A 16,304-nucleotide genomic window follows, 5' to 3' on the forward strand; every position below is an offset into this window, starting at 1 on the left:
TGTTTTGTTTTTTTTAATGAGGCTGAAAATGGTTGTGCAAAAAGAGGAAAACAAAGCAAGCAAGACTTCGCCACCAGTCATGTTCTCGGTTTTGTTCCTCATACATTCAGCTTCTAAGCAGCAGCTCTTGGCTTGTGCATAATTTTTGTGTCTATCTCCGTGTGTACTGAAGTAATTCAGCCTGGAAACATCCAGCCTCCAAGAGAAGATGGGCATGCGTCACTGTCCCTTCCTCAAAATGCCAAGTATAGTCTTTCATTGACCTCACTTCTCAGGGAAAAATTAGATAGTCAGTGGAAATGAGAGAAAAAAATATGTCAAGAAAATCCTTTTCTTACACAGATCAGCATGAATCAGAATAAAGATTTGTGACAACAACCATCTTACACCATGTCCAATCCCCAGTGGAGGCTGCACTCTGTTCTGAAAAGCCAAGAGCTTTCTAGACAGGAGACAGACTGATCCAGGGATTCCTTGTCTTCAAATCTCTGACACTTGAAGTCAAACGAGGATCAAGTCTAAGCTAAGCCTCCGTTCTGTCGTATTCTTGCTGTGTAATAGTGGGGAGGGGCCACTTAATGTACCCATGCCTCAGTCTCCTCACCTCTAAAATGGGAAGGATACGCATACTCATGCAGCAGGGTTGTTAGAGGCTTCAATGTGTTGAGCCCTTAATGGGTACCTGGCATGTGTCTTCTCTCAATAAGGGGGAGGTGATATTTCTATTGTTTTATTGTTGTTTTTGTTGTTGTTTGGGTTTTTCTTTGGGGGGGGCAAAGGGAGAGGGGGAGAGGGGGAGAGGGAATCCTAAGCAGACTCCACACCCAGCGCAGAGCCCGAAGTGGGGCTTGATCTTACAACCCTGAGATCATGACCTGAGCCAAAATCAAGAGTTAGATGGCTAATCGACTGAGCCACCCAGTTGCCCCAATATTTTTATTGTTGATTAGACCAGTTGGTAGTGGAAGAGTGGGGTGGGAAGCACTGACCTCTGAGAAATCCTAGCTGGTGCAGGAAATGACTTTTTATCTCTTTTCTCCCCTCCCTTATTCCCTTTCCTTCTTATGTTTACTTCTTATTGAAGTATAACTTACATATAGTAACAAATACATCCTAAGTGGACAGTTTAATGGATTTATATATATGTGTGTATATATATACATATAAATATATATGGATGGATTTATATATAATAATGTAATATATAATAATATATATACACACACACACTTAGGTAATCAACACCAAGATTAAGATATAGAACATTTCCAGCACCTCATATGCCCCCTCCCAATTAATACTCTCCAAATCCAATCATGTCCTGATTTCTATCACCATAGATGAGCTTTGCCTGCTCTTAAACTTCATATAAATGGAATCCCATGGTGCTGTTTTGTGTCTGGCTTTTTTTGTTCAGCATTGTCTGTGAGTATAACAGTTAATCTATAGCTGTGTAACAAATTACCTCCAAAAACTTAGCAGCTTAAAATTACAGTGAACATGTATGAGCTCACAGTTTCTGGGAGTCAGGAATCCACGAGCCGTTTGACCACATGGGTCCAGCCCAAGCTCTCTGACAAGACTGCAGTCAAGTGCAGTCTGAGGGCCTGACCATCGCTTCCAAGATGGCTCCCAACACGGGTGTTGGCAGGAAGCCTCAGCTCCTTGCCGTGTGCACCTCCTCAGGGTGCTGCTTGAGTGGCCTCGCTATATGACAGTTAACTTCTCCCGGAGTGAGCGGTCCAAGGCCGAGAAAGAAGGCAGCCACACATGCCTTTTTATGAGCCAACACTTGAAGTTACGTGGTCACTTCAGCCATCGTCTGTCTGTTAGAAGTGAGTCACTAAGCACAACCACCCTCAAAGGGAGGGGAGTTAGGCTCTGCCTTCGGAAGGGAGGAGGATCAAAGAATTGGCAGACATACTTTAAAATCACCAAAGTGAGAATCAGCTGTACTATTTTCCTTTGCTGTGGTTTGGCCAGAAAGACCTTTCTAACCAGCAGAGGTACCCAGGGATGGAGCAGGGTGCCTCAAAGGTGATGTGCCCCCATCCTCAGGGGTGTGTAAGCAGAACAGAACTTGGCAGCTATGATATGGAGGGAATTTTGATATCAGCCGGGGTTTGCAACTCTCAACTTCAACTAGATAATTCCCAGGGCTCCTGAGTATTCCCAGTTGCCACATCTTCTGGACCACAAAGAAAAGGCCATGATTGGTCCCATCCGATGCACAAAGTGAGCTTCCTGATGCCCATGGCGCCTCTGGCCAGAATGGGGGTCTCAGAGCCACCCACTCAATTCCACCTAAGGCATGGGTTGGTTGTTCATAAGCCAGCGAATCTGGTCATCTTCTCATCAAGCTGATGATGCTCGGCCACAGGGAAATGAGAGTTGTCATCACTGCTGAAGGGCCCGTCAGCGTTTGTACCCTCTTGGCAATTTTAATTCAAAATATGCCTGTCTTTCAACCCAGCCATTCCATGGCCCCATGTCCAGCCTAAAGAGTACGGCTCCCTCCCCTGCAAAGTCTCCACCACACTGCTTGTAACAAGGAACACAGAAGCAAGCTCCATGGCCCTCTGTACTAGGGCATCCCGTGAAGTCTTTCAAAGGAATGCGGTAGTTCTCTGTGTCCTGACTTAGAAAGGTCTCCAGAGGGGCACCTGGGTGGCTCAGTTTGTTAAGTGACTGCCTTCGGCTCAGGTCATGATCCCAGGCTCCTGGGATCGAGCCCCGCATCGGGCTCCCTGCTCCGCGGGAAGCCTGCTTCTCCCTCTCCCACTCCCCCTGCTTGTGTTCTCTCTCTGTCTCTCTCTCCATCAATTAAATAAATAAATAAATAAAATCTTTAAAAAAAAAAAAAAAAGGTCTCCAGAAAATGGTAAATGAAAAAGGCAAGTTGCAGAACAATGTGTATAATACGAATCCATTTAAAGGAAAAAATTAAAAATAAGAAATCCACACATTTTTATTATATACTTCATAGGAAAAAATCCAGAGAAACACACTCTGGTGGCCTGGTACTTACTCTGTAGAAAGTGGGTAGGATTGGGATTAGGGATGTGAAGGGAAACTCTCTGACTTTACTCAGTCTGCTTTAGTATCATTTGAATTTTTAATAATAAGATATTTATTCACACGTGATTGATTTAATTCTTAAGCACATCTGAAGGAAGGGGGATCAGAGTTCTTCCCCAGCCCTGTCCCCAGCTCTGCTGCCACAGTCTGCTAGGGCCAGTCCTGGCATGACCCACCCTTGGCTTCTGCCAAGGGAGCTCCCAACTGCCCCTCACCCACTGTCCTGACTTTTTCTTATGCCATCCAAGCAAGCCATTCATGGTTTCACAGAATGCAGGTCCCAGAGGCCTGCAAGGTCCCAGAGCCTAAGCCTTCTCCCTTCGTAATGACATCTAGGAGACTCACAAGACACTATCTATACCCTCTGTCCACATATCTCCAGGGACAGGCAGCCACGACCTTCCCAGGCAGTTCCTTCCACACACAGAAATTATTAACGGTTAGATCACAATCCTGCATGCTGAGCCAAACTCCATCTGCCCGGAGCCCCTCTTAGCAGCTCTACCTCTGCCTTCGGAGCTCTCTCAAAGGCACCCAAGTTAGGCGAGAACTAGCAAACTCTGGAGTGAACCTCCTGTGTTCAAATCCTGGTTCTGTAACCAACTAGCTCTGTGATTTGGGGGACATTTGTTAATACCTCTGTTCTTCATGGACCTCGCCTGTAAGATGAAAGTTATAATAAAAGTACATATTCCACAGGTTTATAGGGAGGAGAAAATGAGTTCATTGTGAACTTGTGATCACTTGTGATGCTTATGGCATCGCCTGGTACACAATGATCACTACATCACAAAACAAGAGACCAGAGTTTTGGTCCTGGCAGGGACCCCATGGCCTCTTTTTTTCATCGGTGAGAATGATTGAGGCCCCGAAGATGGATAGCCTGAGAATGAGGCAAGTATGATACTTCTTAAGATGTGTGCACATTTCCTATTTTACTCTTTAATGTAAAAATAATGATTTTGCTCAAAGATTAACACTCCGGGAAGACTGGCCATGATTATGTAGTAGAATCCTGTATTTTCTCCAGGCATGACCCAGACACATCTGCACGTATCCCAGGCATATTGGATGCCTGTTTGAGAATGTGGGTCTAGAGGATCCTCTGAGGTCCTTCCAGTGTCAGGTCAAAGTCAAGCCCTGGCTCTGGCATTAAGTGGAGGGAGCACGTTCCAACTTCCCTCTATACATGGGTTCAGTTTACTCATCTCTTAAGATGACAGAGGGGCCAGTCCCTGCCTGTGCTGCCTCCCCAGGGATGTAGGGAGGTTGGATGGGGGCAGTTTGCACGGCAGTGCTTTGTGCTCTGGACCGAGTGGCATGAAGTGTCAGCTTGGCAGAAATAGCCCTCACAGATGCTGGCAGCCCCTCCACTCAGGGGAGACTGAAGTTTTCTGAGATTAGCCCATCCTGAGTTCTGGCAGAGCTTTCCCAGAAAGCAGCCTCAAGAGAGGCCAGGCTTCCTGATAAGTGGGGTGGGCAGGGGACCTTCCAGTTCCTTCTTGGGCCATTATATGGTCTCTATACTACCTGCCAGGCCAAGTGGGCCAGAGCCCAGGGCTGTGCTGAGTCTTCTGAGGACAGGCCTGAGCTCTTCCCAGCTCTTTCAGGAGCCATGACAAATGGGCAATGGAACTTTACCAGTGTCACTCTACCTGCCCAGCTTGGTGTTCCCAGCCCCATTTGAACCCAGACAGGCTCTGGTGAACTCAATACCTGGGAGGAGTTCTCCATCAAGAGTCTCAACTGAGATCCATGCTTGTCCTTTTGGATGGTGGGCTAATGTATCTTCTCAGCCCTCCCGTGTTGTTGTGCATCAAGCATGTTCCTCCTTCCTCCATTCAGTTCCTTAACCTTGACCTGGAGGTACTGGGTACTATGTTCTATCCAAGGGCTCACAGTCTAGGCGAGCACCATCGAATAGAATCTTCTGTGATGATGGGAATGTTATACATCTGCACTGACCTAATTGCACAATTGAAATGTGGCCAATGAGACTAAGGAACTGAATTTTAAATTTTATTTATTTAATTATTTAGATTTAAAAATTTTTTAATCCGATTAAAAAACGGGCAGAGGATCTGAATAGACATTTTTCCAAAGAAGACATCCAGATGGCCAACAGGTACATGAAAGGATGTTCAACACCACTGATCATCAGGGAAATGCAAATCAAAACACAATGAGATATCACCTCACACCTGTCACAATGACTAAAATAAAAAGGACATGAAATAACAGTGTTGGTGAGAATGTGGAGAAAAGGAGACCCTTGTGCACTACTGGTGAGAATGTAAATTGGTGAAGCCACCATGGAAAACAGTATGGAAGTTCCTCAAAAAATTAAAAATAAAACTGCCATATGATCTAGCAATCCCACTTCTGGGTATTTATCTGAAGAAAATAAAAACATTATTTCGAAAAGATATTTGCACCCCCATGTTCATTGCAGCATTTTTTACAATAGACAAGACTTGGAAACAACTTGAGTTCCCACCAATGGATGTATGAATAAAGAAGACACACACACACACACACACACACACTGAAATACTACTCAGTCATAAAAAAGAAGGAAATCTTGCTATGTGCAATGACAGGGATAGAACTCAGGGGCAATATGCTAAGTGAAATAAGTCAGACAGAGAAAGACAAATACCTATGATCTCACTTATATGTGGAACCTAAACAAAAACAGAAAACAACCAAGCTCATAGATACAGAGAACAGATTAGTGATTGCCAGAGGTGAGGGGTGAGGGGTGGGTGAGATGGGCAAAGGGGGCCTTGTTGTCCTGGCTGGGACCCCCAGGACAGTATTGGTGAAAGTGAACATTCTTGTCTTGTTCCTGCCCTTGGGGGGAACGTCTTTAAGCCTTGATATGATGTTAGCGTGCTCTCCATGTCTTTTCAAATCTCCTTAAGCTTATGTTTATTTTGTGTTATCTTATTATACATGGTAACAGAAAACTCAAACAATAAGATACAAAGAAGAAAACAAAAACTCTCCTAAAATCCCACCACCACCAGGACACTTGCAGGCCTTTTCTAGGCATTAGGCATATATATGTGTCTGGAAGGTACATGTGACTTTGCTTAAATATGACCTGTTTTGTTACTGGGCTTTTTTTCTCCATATTGTTTTGTGGTCATCGTTCCAGGCCTGGGACCAAAGATTTGCATCATCATCTGACAGCTATCATGTTCTCTTGTAAAGCTCAGCTATCATTTACTTGAGCAACCCTCTCTGGATGAAGTTGCCGCTCTTTTTCCCTAGTATTATAAACAAGACTGATGAAATCCTCATTGTATCCTTCCCAACACTATATTGTAAGGTTTTCCTTTTCTTTTGTTTTCTTTCAGTCTTTGTCACTAGAGGTCTTGGGGTACGGAACTAACATGATCAGAGGGAGGGAGGCTTTAGAAAACAAACTCTGGGCATTCCCAACTTACTGTGTGACCTTAGGCCAATCTTTTTCCCTCTCTGGGCCCCGACTTCTTCATTTGTAAATTGAAGGGATTCATCTAAGTGCCTGGTTCCCAGACCTGGCTGTACACTGACATCACCTGGGAGTTTGAAAAACCACAGACACCTGAGTCTTATTCCAGGAGATTCTGATTTAATTAGTACGGAGTAGAGCCTAGGGAGTAGGATTTTTCATTTCCTTGAGACTTGTTCATTTGAAGATCCCTCCTGCTCGAGTTTTCTCGTAAAGATCTGTTCTTGGCGTCCATCAGGGCCTGGGTTTGAATCCCAGCTCATTCGCTCCTGGTTGTGTGACCTTTTCCCTTCTCCAGACTTCCAATTCCCGGTTCTTGGGGGAAGGGGGGAGTGGCTAAAATCCCCGCCCACCACGCAGGGTTTCTGCGCGTAGAGAAGATGAGCTCCTGCACAGAGGGGATGAGTGGTGACTACTGTTCTTTTCTTCATCAAAGAGCCAGCCTCTGGGCAACAAAGTGGAAATGGAGATTGTGAGCATGTTGGAAAAGAACGCAACGCTTCTCAAATTCGGCTACCACTTTACCCAGCAGGGGCCCCGGCTGCGGGCGTCCAACGCGATGATGAACAACAACGACCTTGGTGAGTATCCTGGGCTACCTGCCCACCTGCCTGTCGTTTTCTCACCAGTCCTGCGGGCGCGGTGCGGTATGGCAGGGAATATTCCACTGATACCTACGCCAAGGGAGTCATCTTCTTTAGTCCGACTCCTGACTTTCACGTTGGTCCCAATTCCTCGGCTTCTGTATTGGCTCCTGGCTCGCCGCCTCGCCTGTTGCGCGCCGCGTCTGCGCGAGCTGAGGCTGAGCGCGCCGCGTCTGCGCGAGCTGAGGCTGAGCGCGCTCCTCTCCGCAAGCTCGGCGCGCGCAGGGCTGGAGCCCCATCGCGCCGGCCGCGCCCTCTTCCGCAGAGTGAAAGGAAATGTGGCAGAGCACCGGCCACTGGGAGTCTTTTCCTCTTTGAATACCCTTCTCTGCGCTCAGAGTCCTCTCCCCGGACTTTATGGGGGTCTGGCTCTAGTCCCAGCCCGCAAAGCCACCGACCAGCACTACTACCCAAACCCCACGCCCAGGAGACTTCACAGGGCTTTCAAGGTGAAAGTTGAAAATGTTGACTTCATAGAAGGTTAAGCAGGTTGCTTTAATTTCATCTCAGTTAAAGGCATAGCTTATATTTTTTTCTAAAAAGGAAACGAAAGAAAATGTCACCATCTGTTTTTGTTGTTGTTTTTTAATGAGTGTCAACAAAATAGGTATGCAAGTCAGCCGAATGAAAAGTGAGACTGATCATTGACTTACAGGTACCTATTGTTTTCAAGCTCTGTGAGTATTTATGATGTGTGTATCTGCTGGCTGCTGAAAGGATTTGATACAGTGTCCAAAAAGGACTGTGCTAAGGCTGTAGGGAAATAGGAGGAAAAAGAACAAGAAAAGAAGTAGGTCTAATATGTTAACATAATTGATCATTATATTTAGCTGTGAATTTTCTAGAACCAAGGCAAGAAGATGAACCACGTTACAATACTCTTATTACAGAAGAGAAGGAAGCATAACAAGCTCAGAAAAAGAGGGGGAAAAAAAGAAAAGAAAGGAAAGAGAGCTTCTTTCTGGGATTGAATTATGAAATAACTATGTTTCCTAAAGGACAGTGTCTTCAGTGAGCTTTTCATCAAATTCAAGCCTGTTCTACACGTGGGGTTTTTGGTTTTTTTTGTTTCTAACACTCAGTAAAATGCAAAGGGCTTAATACTAAAGCACATCTCAGGCGCCTGGGTGGCTCAGTCTTAAGCGTCTGCCTTCGGCTCAGGTCATGGTCCCAGGGTCCTGGGATCGAGCCCCGCATCGGGCTCCCTGCTCAGCCGGAAGCCTGCTTCTCCCTCTCCCACTCCCCCTGCTTGTGTTCCTGCTCTCCCTCTCCCTGTCAAAAAAATAAATAAAATTCTTTTTTTTTTTTTTTTTTTAGTTTATTTTATTTAAAAGATTTTATTTATTTATATTTGAGAGAGAGAGAATGAGAGAGAGCACATGAGAGGGGGAGGGTCAGAGGGAGAAGCAGACTCCCTGCTGAGCAGGGAGCCCGATGCGGGACTCGATCCAGGGACTCCAGGATCATGACCTGAGCCGAAGGCAGTCGCTTAACCAACTGAGCCACCCAGGTGCCCCAATAAATAAAAATCTTAAAAAAAAAAAAATACTAAAGCACATCTCAAAGTTCAGGTATGTCACTTTCTAGTGATGAATCGGAGGCTAGGTTATTACCTGGAAGGCCCAGAAGAATAGAGGGGAGTGTGTAGGTGTGTATGCACAAAGCGGGTACTCACAGAACCTATGCACAGATAACCACAGAGCTACACACACACTCACTCACTCACTCACTCACTCACTTTAAATTGAGTTACTCAATTCAACAAGTACTTGTCCAAGTCCTGTAGGGCATTGAGTGTTGAAGATACAGGTTCCTGCTCTTGAGGATATCACAGTCCAGAAGTTATTCATTCATTGCTCACTCTAGGTGCCACTTTTTCTAGAGCTGCAGGTCTAGAAAAATCCGTAAAACAAAGAAACAAAAATGCACCTAGTATCCTGGTTTATCTCACGTGCCCTTATTTGAAATAAGCACAAACACAAATAATTACAGATCACTATCATGGTATCACAGAGGTGATGGCTACACCGAGCTGTGGAGGAGCCCAGCAATCTGAAGGCCCTTGGCTTGGTTGGGATCCGGCTTCAGAGCCAGCACTCCAAAGCCCTGAGTTCTATTCTGATAATGCCACATTTTCCCCTCCCAGTTTAGGTTGAGCTTCTACTGTGCCCCTGGCTGCCTATCCCAGGGCTAACCCAGCTTTTGTCTTTCAGTGGCAAAATGGCCTGCAGGCCTTTTCTAGGGACAGAGGTTCCAGATGACCAGAGGTCAGGGGTGCTGCGGTGGTGGAGGGGCACCAGAATTAGCTGTGGGCTGGATAACCTGGCCCTTGAGGACTCTCCCAGTCCTGAGAGTCTGTGACTCCAAAACCCAGGCTCGACTGCTACCCCCGGCAGCTTCTGAGGTTATGACGGCCGGGTCCTAGAGTGCCAGAGTAGAAGGGCCTTCAGACTCACCCCCCAGTTCCCTTTTGGGAAAACTGAAGCCTGGAGGTGAACGCCTTTCTAGGGAGCGGCTCAGCCAAGTCCCACCCATTGTTAGTTACAACAGCATTTTGGGAGCAACTTCGGTGTGCCCAGGACTGTGCCAGGGGACATAAAGGGCAGCAGAAAGGCTAGTTCCTTGACTCCAGAGCCATTACAACCTTTTAGGAGAGAAAAGACTCAAGGGTGTGCCTAAAAACAAGAATGCCTGCAAAGGGTGCCCAAACAATGTGAGGAAATGACTTGAGAGGACAGAGGCTGGTTAAGCAAAGCGTCCCTGTTGGGGGTGTGCCTTTAGCCAGCCTTGCAGGGAAGACAGAGATTGTGGGAGAGGTCAGGAGGTGTTCTTGGTGGGGGTACTAGCACACAGGGAAAGGCAAGTGGGGAGGACCTAGTATTTCAGGTAGGAGAGACAGAAAGATCCAAAAGGACTGGGGGGACTATTATAGGGAGTTAGACCTAGAAGGAAAAATAGGAACTCACAGAGAATGGAGGGAAGGGCATTCCAAGCAGAAGGAACAGCATGGGCAAAGGCAGGACCAGGAGTTTGGTGATGAAAGCAGGTAGGAGGTAAGATGGCAGTTTCCTGGACAGGACTGCCAGGTGATCAAAATGGGCCTTGGGGTTAGCCCAGGGGACTGTTCCCTTGCGGTCTCCCACCAAAGGAATTAGAGCAGAATCGCTTAAGTGATTACATGCAACACTGAGTGCTGGTGGGTGAAGTAGAATTTCTAGCTTTAAAGGCCAATTTGTGCCCATCTGCTAATTTTTGTAAAAGATAACCTTCTGATTCAGATAGTGCACCAGCTTCCTCCTGCAAAAGAGAAGTCCTTTCTTTCCAACACAGTATTTTCATCCCGCTCTCAGGGCTCTGATGAGGCAGACAGGCTTCCATGCTTTCCAGCTGAATATTTTTATCCCGAGAGCCTCCCGCAGGCCGTCCCTCACCACTGTGGTGGTGGTTAGCAGGTTAGCAGTGTTCGCGGCTGCATCCCCAGCGGCAGGGAGCACAGAGCGGACAGGGCCCAGCCTCTCCAGCCTGCGGACTCACTCCAGCCTGCGCCGGGCCGGCTGCTGGCACGCAGCCGGCCTCGGGGGTGGGTTTTGCCTGCCTGCAGGGTGGGTGGGCTCTTCCTTGGGGGATGTTCGATCCCCAAGGTCGGAGGTCGGCTAGTGCCTCTGCAGACGTGCAGCCTGCCAGGACCCACTCTGGCTGGCGTGTCTTCGGTCCTTCCCATCCTGTGCACTGAGCGGCTAGCTGCACCGTGGTGTCAGGGAGGAGCCATGGGTCCCCATCTGTGTTATCTCACAGTGATACCTCAGATGACTCCTACCTCTATACTATTTATAGCTGAGAGGCTAAGCATGGCTCTCAGGTCCTGTAAATCTGCCCCTGAAGCTCTCTCCACTTAATGAAATCTGAATCACCAACTCCTAAGTTAAGACTGTTGTAGGTGTGGCGGTGGGGTGGGGAAGAGGGCGGCTGACATGTTTCAAAGCCGAAAACACCCCTTCCTGGAAAAGTCTCTCTTCTATTGTATTCTCCAGGAAGACTTTTCTAACAAGCACCCAGACACCGTGCACCCCAAATCACTTTCCTCATTGTCCCCCAAAACCATGTCAGGAAAGGGTATTACTTTCCTCATGGCCATCCAAGCCTGAAATCTGCCCCCACCCCAGCCATCAGTCCCCTCCTGGCCATCCCCGTGGTCCTGCCTCATGTCAAGCCCTCAGCACGTTCGCCTCCTGTCCTGCAACTTCTGTGGGCTGGCCAGCATCTCTCACAGAGTGCCCATCCCAAAGTTTGTTCCGTCACTTTGCTTAGTACCCTTGCGGGGCTCGCACTGCTCTCAGGTGAGAGCCCTCGACATGGCTCCACGTCCCTCAGTAATCAAAGCCGATGCGTACATGGAGCTTCCTGGGTGCCAGGCGCGGCTGTGAACACCTCCCGTCTTACTTATTCACGTGAGGCTCCCAACAACCGGGTGAGTTAGATCCTTATTACCCCCACTCTACAGGACGTGGAGGTCCAGAGAAGTAGGTAAGGTTACCGGTGGTCAGTGAGTGGAAGTGGGGTTTGAGCTGCAGTCTCACCTCGGAGCCTGTGCTCCCCGTGTCCCCCTTCCCCTCCCGGGGTGATGCCGTGCTGGACAAGCCATCCTCTTATCCCGTATGAGCACCAACCGGTCCGGGGAGCTTGAATGCCAAAGTATCCCTGTAGGGGGCCACTACTCCTAACCCCCCCCTTCCCTTCTCAGTCTGCCCCTTTATCCCTCCGGATGCGCGGCACACGTTCCCTGCCGTCCTTCTCACCACAGCATTCATTATGCCTCCTACTCCCAGAGCTACCAGGGTACCTATAATATTTTATCAAACTCACTGCTGGTATAGCTTGGTGCCCTGTTACGCTAGATCTTTATCTCTGATCCTTGTCCTTGGCACATAATAGCACTCAGTAAATGAACACATAAATGAATTTAAAATGCTTCCCAAAGACCTGATGGAGGTGTTTGAGCTTGGCAGGAAGTAGCGGAAGGAGCTTGAGCAGCGGGTAGAGGTTGGTCCGGATGACTCGAGATGCCTTCTGGCTCAGACAGTGAACAAGTCTGGCAGTTGCAGTGATAAGGGTTTTGCTTTAAGGGAAGTAAAAAGCAGACTGAATTGAAGGAAGATGTTAGGAGACTTGGCTTCTCCTTCCGATTCCGTCACTTATTCACCGTGACTTGGGCCAACTTACTTCCCTCTCTTGGCCTCAATTTCCTTCATCATGAAAATGGAGAATAATACCCAAGCAAGTGCATGCCTTGCCCTTGTCCCCATCCAGTCCCCGTCAGAGCCAGCACTAGGGGAGCTGCACCGCTCCTGCCCAGGGAAACCAAAGAGGGCATGGAATGGGGGCGGGGGTGTGTGTGTGTGCCTGGGATCCCTATCTATACCCTGAGCCATGGGCTGGGGACTCAGGTTCCTGTCCTGATTCTGCCACTAGCTCTTAGGGGCTCTAGCTCCCTTTTGTTCTCCAGGGGAAAGGAGCGGATACCCTTACGAGAATCAGCTGTGTAGGCCCTATGTAGCCAGGCCCAGACTGTACTGAGGGACATGCTGGACTGAGGCTCCAGATGAGCTACAGCCCTGGTTCTGTCTAGTACCAGCTTTATTGCTTCAGGCACGAAATGTAGCCTCTCTGCCATACTTTGCTGCTCCCTAACATGGGAAAGATAACAACGCGGACATTCCAGAATTGGTGGTGGGGCTTCGATGAGGTCTTGGGTGTAAAAGAAGTGTAATGAGGACTGCCCCACGGGGCATGCTCGCATAAGCTAACGTGGTGATACTTAAGCGTCTGGCTCATGTAAACTCTCTGGTCACGTTAGGCGAAACTTTTCTGCTCTTTGGGTTTTGGTTTTTGTTCCCTGACCTTTTCTCCCAAGCTGCTGGACATTCTGATGGTGTCCAGGGCCTGGGCTGCACGCAGTGTCTTCTCTCCAGGAAGATAGTCCACCGATTTGAATTCATTATTCTCTGACAGGGGCGGAGGGGTGGGAAGGAGCTCAGGGACAGGCTGAACTCCAGGCCCCAAACTGGGTGAGCTGTGGGCCCCGGCTCCCAGCCACAACTCGAGCACCACTCCTTCCTGGGTGGTTCTGCTCTGCATGCTCGGTGTCCCGCACAAGCGGACTGGGTTCTGGCTGCAGCTTGTATGCAGTGATCTGGTGGCCGCAGGTCTACGGGCTCAGCTCGGGAACTGGAAGACCTAAGTCTCGACAGACTTCTTTCCTCTTCTGCAGTAGTTAATACCTGTCTCTGCCACACCAGCGGCCTCCTTGACCGCCCCCTACCGGGTTCTCGGGCCTTTTTTTTTTTTTTAATTGAAGTATGGTTGACACACAATGTTCTGTTAGTTTCAGGTGTACAACATTGTGACTCAACAAGTTTATACATTACTCAGGGCTCATCATAAGTAGTCACCACACAGTTGTTACTGCGGTATTATTGGCTATATTCCTGATGCTGTACTTTTCATCTCCATGACTCATTTGTCTTATAATTGGAAGTTTATACCTCTTAATCTCTTTCACTTATTTTGTCCATCTCCCCATCCCCCTGACAACCACCAGTTTGTTCTCTGTATGAATCTGTTTCTGTTTATTTTTGTATGCGTATTCATTTGTTTTGTTTTTAGATTCCACATATAAGTGAAATAAGGCTTTCGTCTTTTTGGTCTTTCTCTTGCGGCTGATCTAGCTTGCTGCTTGGTCTTCATCTGCAGACACTGTAATTAATTTCAAAACACTTTTCCTTTATTACAACACAGGACCCCTCTTCCCCCTCTCCATCATCCTACAAGTAATGACTCCAGCCTGCAACCTCCTGGCTAGTGCTTTCCTCTTTATGGCATTTAACTACTTTGTTATGTGAACAGTATTTGAGCTTCTATTGTCTTGCCCCTGGGAAAATGTCAAGGTTAACACTAAGGGGACACAGATACTGCAGGGTAATCTTCAGGGTGGAAACTTTTTTTTTTTTTTTTTTTTTTACAAGGCAGGAGGCAGGCCAGGAGCTCTGAGAAAGAGCTGTGGGGAATGATTCCAGCAGGTTAAGACCCTATCCTCATTAAGATCAACTGAACTTTAGCTCTTATCTGAGCAGGAGGAAAGACCGTCAACTGCAGGGCCTCTGGTGTACAAAGTAAACACAGTGGAGGTGGATAAAGTGGGTTTTATGCCTGTGTGGTGAGCAGCTTAGCAGTAATTTATGAATGAGTCAGCACCACCACAGACCCTCATCAGGGAACGCTGACCAGTGGGAGGGCCCTTACACAACTCACACAAAACCGTCCTTTCGAAAGAACAGACTTCAGACCTTGCTAACCAAAAAGTTAGCGAGAAGCTTCACAGGGCTTTCTCAGAGCCACAGAGGTGGTTCCAGGTGCACAGGGTCAACTGGCTTATCTCTCCTCTCCATTCCTTTCCAGTGAGGAAGAGGAGGCTCGCAGACTTGACTGGGCCCATCATTCCCAAGGTCCGAAGTGGCGTCTAGTGTGTGGAGGGGACGACCGTGCCTTTGAACTGCATAAGTTCTACTGATAATCTGTGCTCTGCAGTGGAAACCAGAAGGCAAAATGCCGGCACAAAACCCTTTCATGGTTCAGTTCTTTATGCACTAAGGTTTTAGGTTAACTAGTGGTTGTAGTTGGAAATTTTATAAACTATGGTTTTTACTTATAAACTAAGTTTTTCTTTAGTCATAGAAGTTCAGTCTGGTTATTATTTAAAAACTAAGAAGATCCCCAGCCGACAGATCTTACTGAAGATGTTCTAGCAGCAGGACTTAGCCCTGGGAGCCCAGTTTCGGTGGCCTTGCTGCGTGGTGTTTCAGGGGTATTTAGAATGTGTAACACAGGAACAAACAGCCCACTCTTCCGCATGGTGGGGAAGCATTATAAAATACTTTATTATGAATTTAATCTTAGGTATTTAGCAAACAGATCATCATTCTTTATTAGCCCTCCTTTAAATTTGAAGAACCTCAAGATTAAAGTTGCCAAATTGATTACTGGGTCAGGAACACAATTTTGCCCTTCAAGAAAGAGAGACTGAAGCCACAGAGCTCTGCCAGGAATCCAGGAATGTGAGATTCCTTTTGCTGGATACAAGGAAATGATGAAAAAGCCAACGGTGAAATTTCAAGTTTCAAAAACCATCCTTTCTTTACCAATCCCAGGCAACAAACATTTCCCTGAGTGTTCTTTATGAACATCTGGGATCTTTTTAAAGTTTAATATTGGAATCGGAAAGAATTTTTTTCCTTACTGAATGCCATCTGCAATGATGTGAAAACCTATGGCCAAATACTTGAAAATACCTTTCCACGTTGCACAGTGGTCCAATGGCTTATGTGAGGTAAAACACTAGAGAGAAATTTCTAGTCCATCATAGCTCTGCTTACAGACTCCAACCATGTGTCACATCACTTATTAGACAAGTCACCACTGATCTCATGCATGTAAATTAAGCCTCTGAAAGCCAATGGTGAAGAAAATCCAGGTATTAAAGAATTAGGAAACCCTGGCCAAACCATCCCAAGATGATTATTCTGAAAATGTAATAATGGTGTTTCTGCCAGATCCCTTTTTAACATCATGTGTATCTCTTGGGATCCAGCAAAAATGTTAAGCCACAATGCCCTTGTGCCTTTTAATATACCACAGTGCCAGTTAAACTAGCATTTCTGTTGCTTGGGAGTTATTTTCATGAGTGATTCAGCAAATCTTATGATAAAGGACAGGCCAAAGAGCTGACGAGCACAGACTAAGCTGCGGAGCACTGAGCAGAGGCTTTTGACGAAAAAGGACAAGTCTTGCACACTGAGCTGTAATGATGTGGCTGGTACAGGGTAACCAGAGGTGGAGCCAGGGCCTCACCGCTATGGAAGAGTGTCTACTAAGGCTGCAGAAGGGCCCGGGAGTGGCACCACACTGTTGGGATGGCCAACCCCACTAGGCTTCTCCTTGAAACACACCTGCAGCTGTATTCTGCATCACTGGAAACTGCAATATAATATTAAATCTGTTGGTCTATGGATGGTTGTGTATGTGTTTCT

The 16,304-nt window shown here is 47.2% G+C and overlaps 1 protein-coding gene across 1 annotated transcript in view; it reads left to right on the forward strand.

The window, feature by feature from the left end:
- The window catches only part of TMOD1 (tropomodulin 1), an 85,099-nt gene extending 68,815 nt beyond the window's left edge, over positions 1 to 16,284 (forward strand). The window contains exons 9-10 of the mRNA XM_021691172.2: positions 7,014 to 7,158; positions 14,677 to 16,284. Of these exons, the coding sequence (XP_021546847.1) occupies positions 7,014 to 7,158; positions 14,677 to 14,741 (210 nt within the window). The 3' untranslated portion in view covers positions 14,742 to 16,284. The remainder of the gene's footprint in view (positions 1 to 7,013; positions 7,159 to 14,676) is intronic.
- Positions 16,285 to 16,304: the final 20 nt, after the last annotated feature.

This window comes from Neomonachus schauinslandi, chromosome 13 (genome assembly GCF_002201575.2).
Source record: "Neomonachus schauinslandi chromosome 13, ASM220157v2, whole genome shotgun sequence".
In the NCBI taxonomy this organism is placed as follows: Eukaryota; Metazoa; Chordata; class Mammalia; order Carnivora; family Phocidae; genus Neomonachus; species Neomonachus schauinslandi.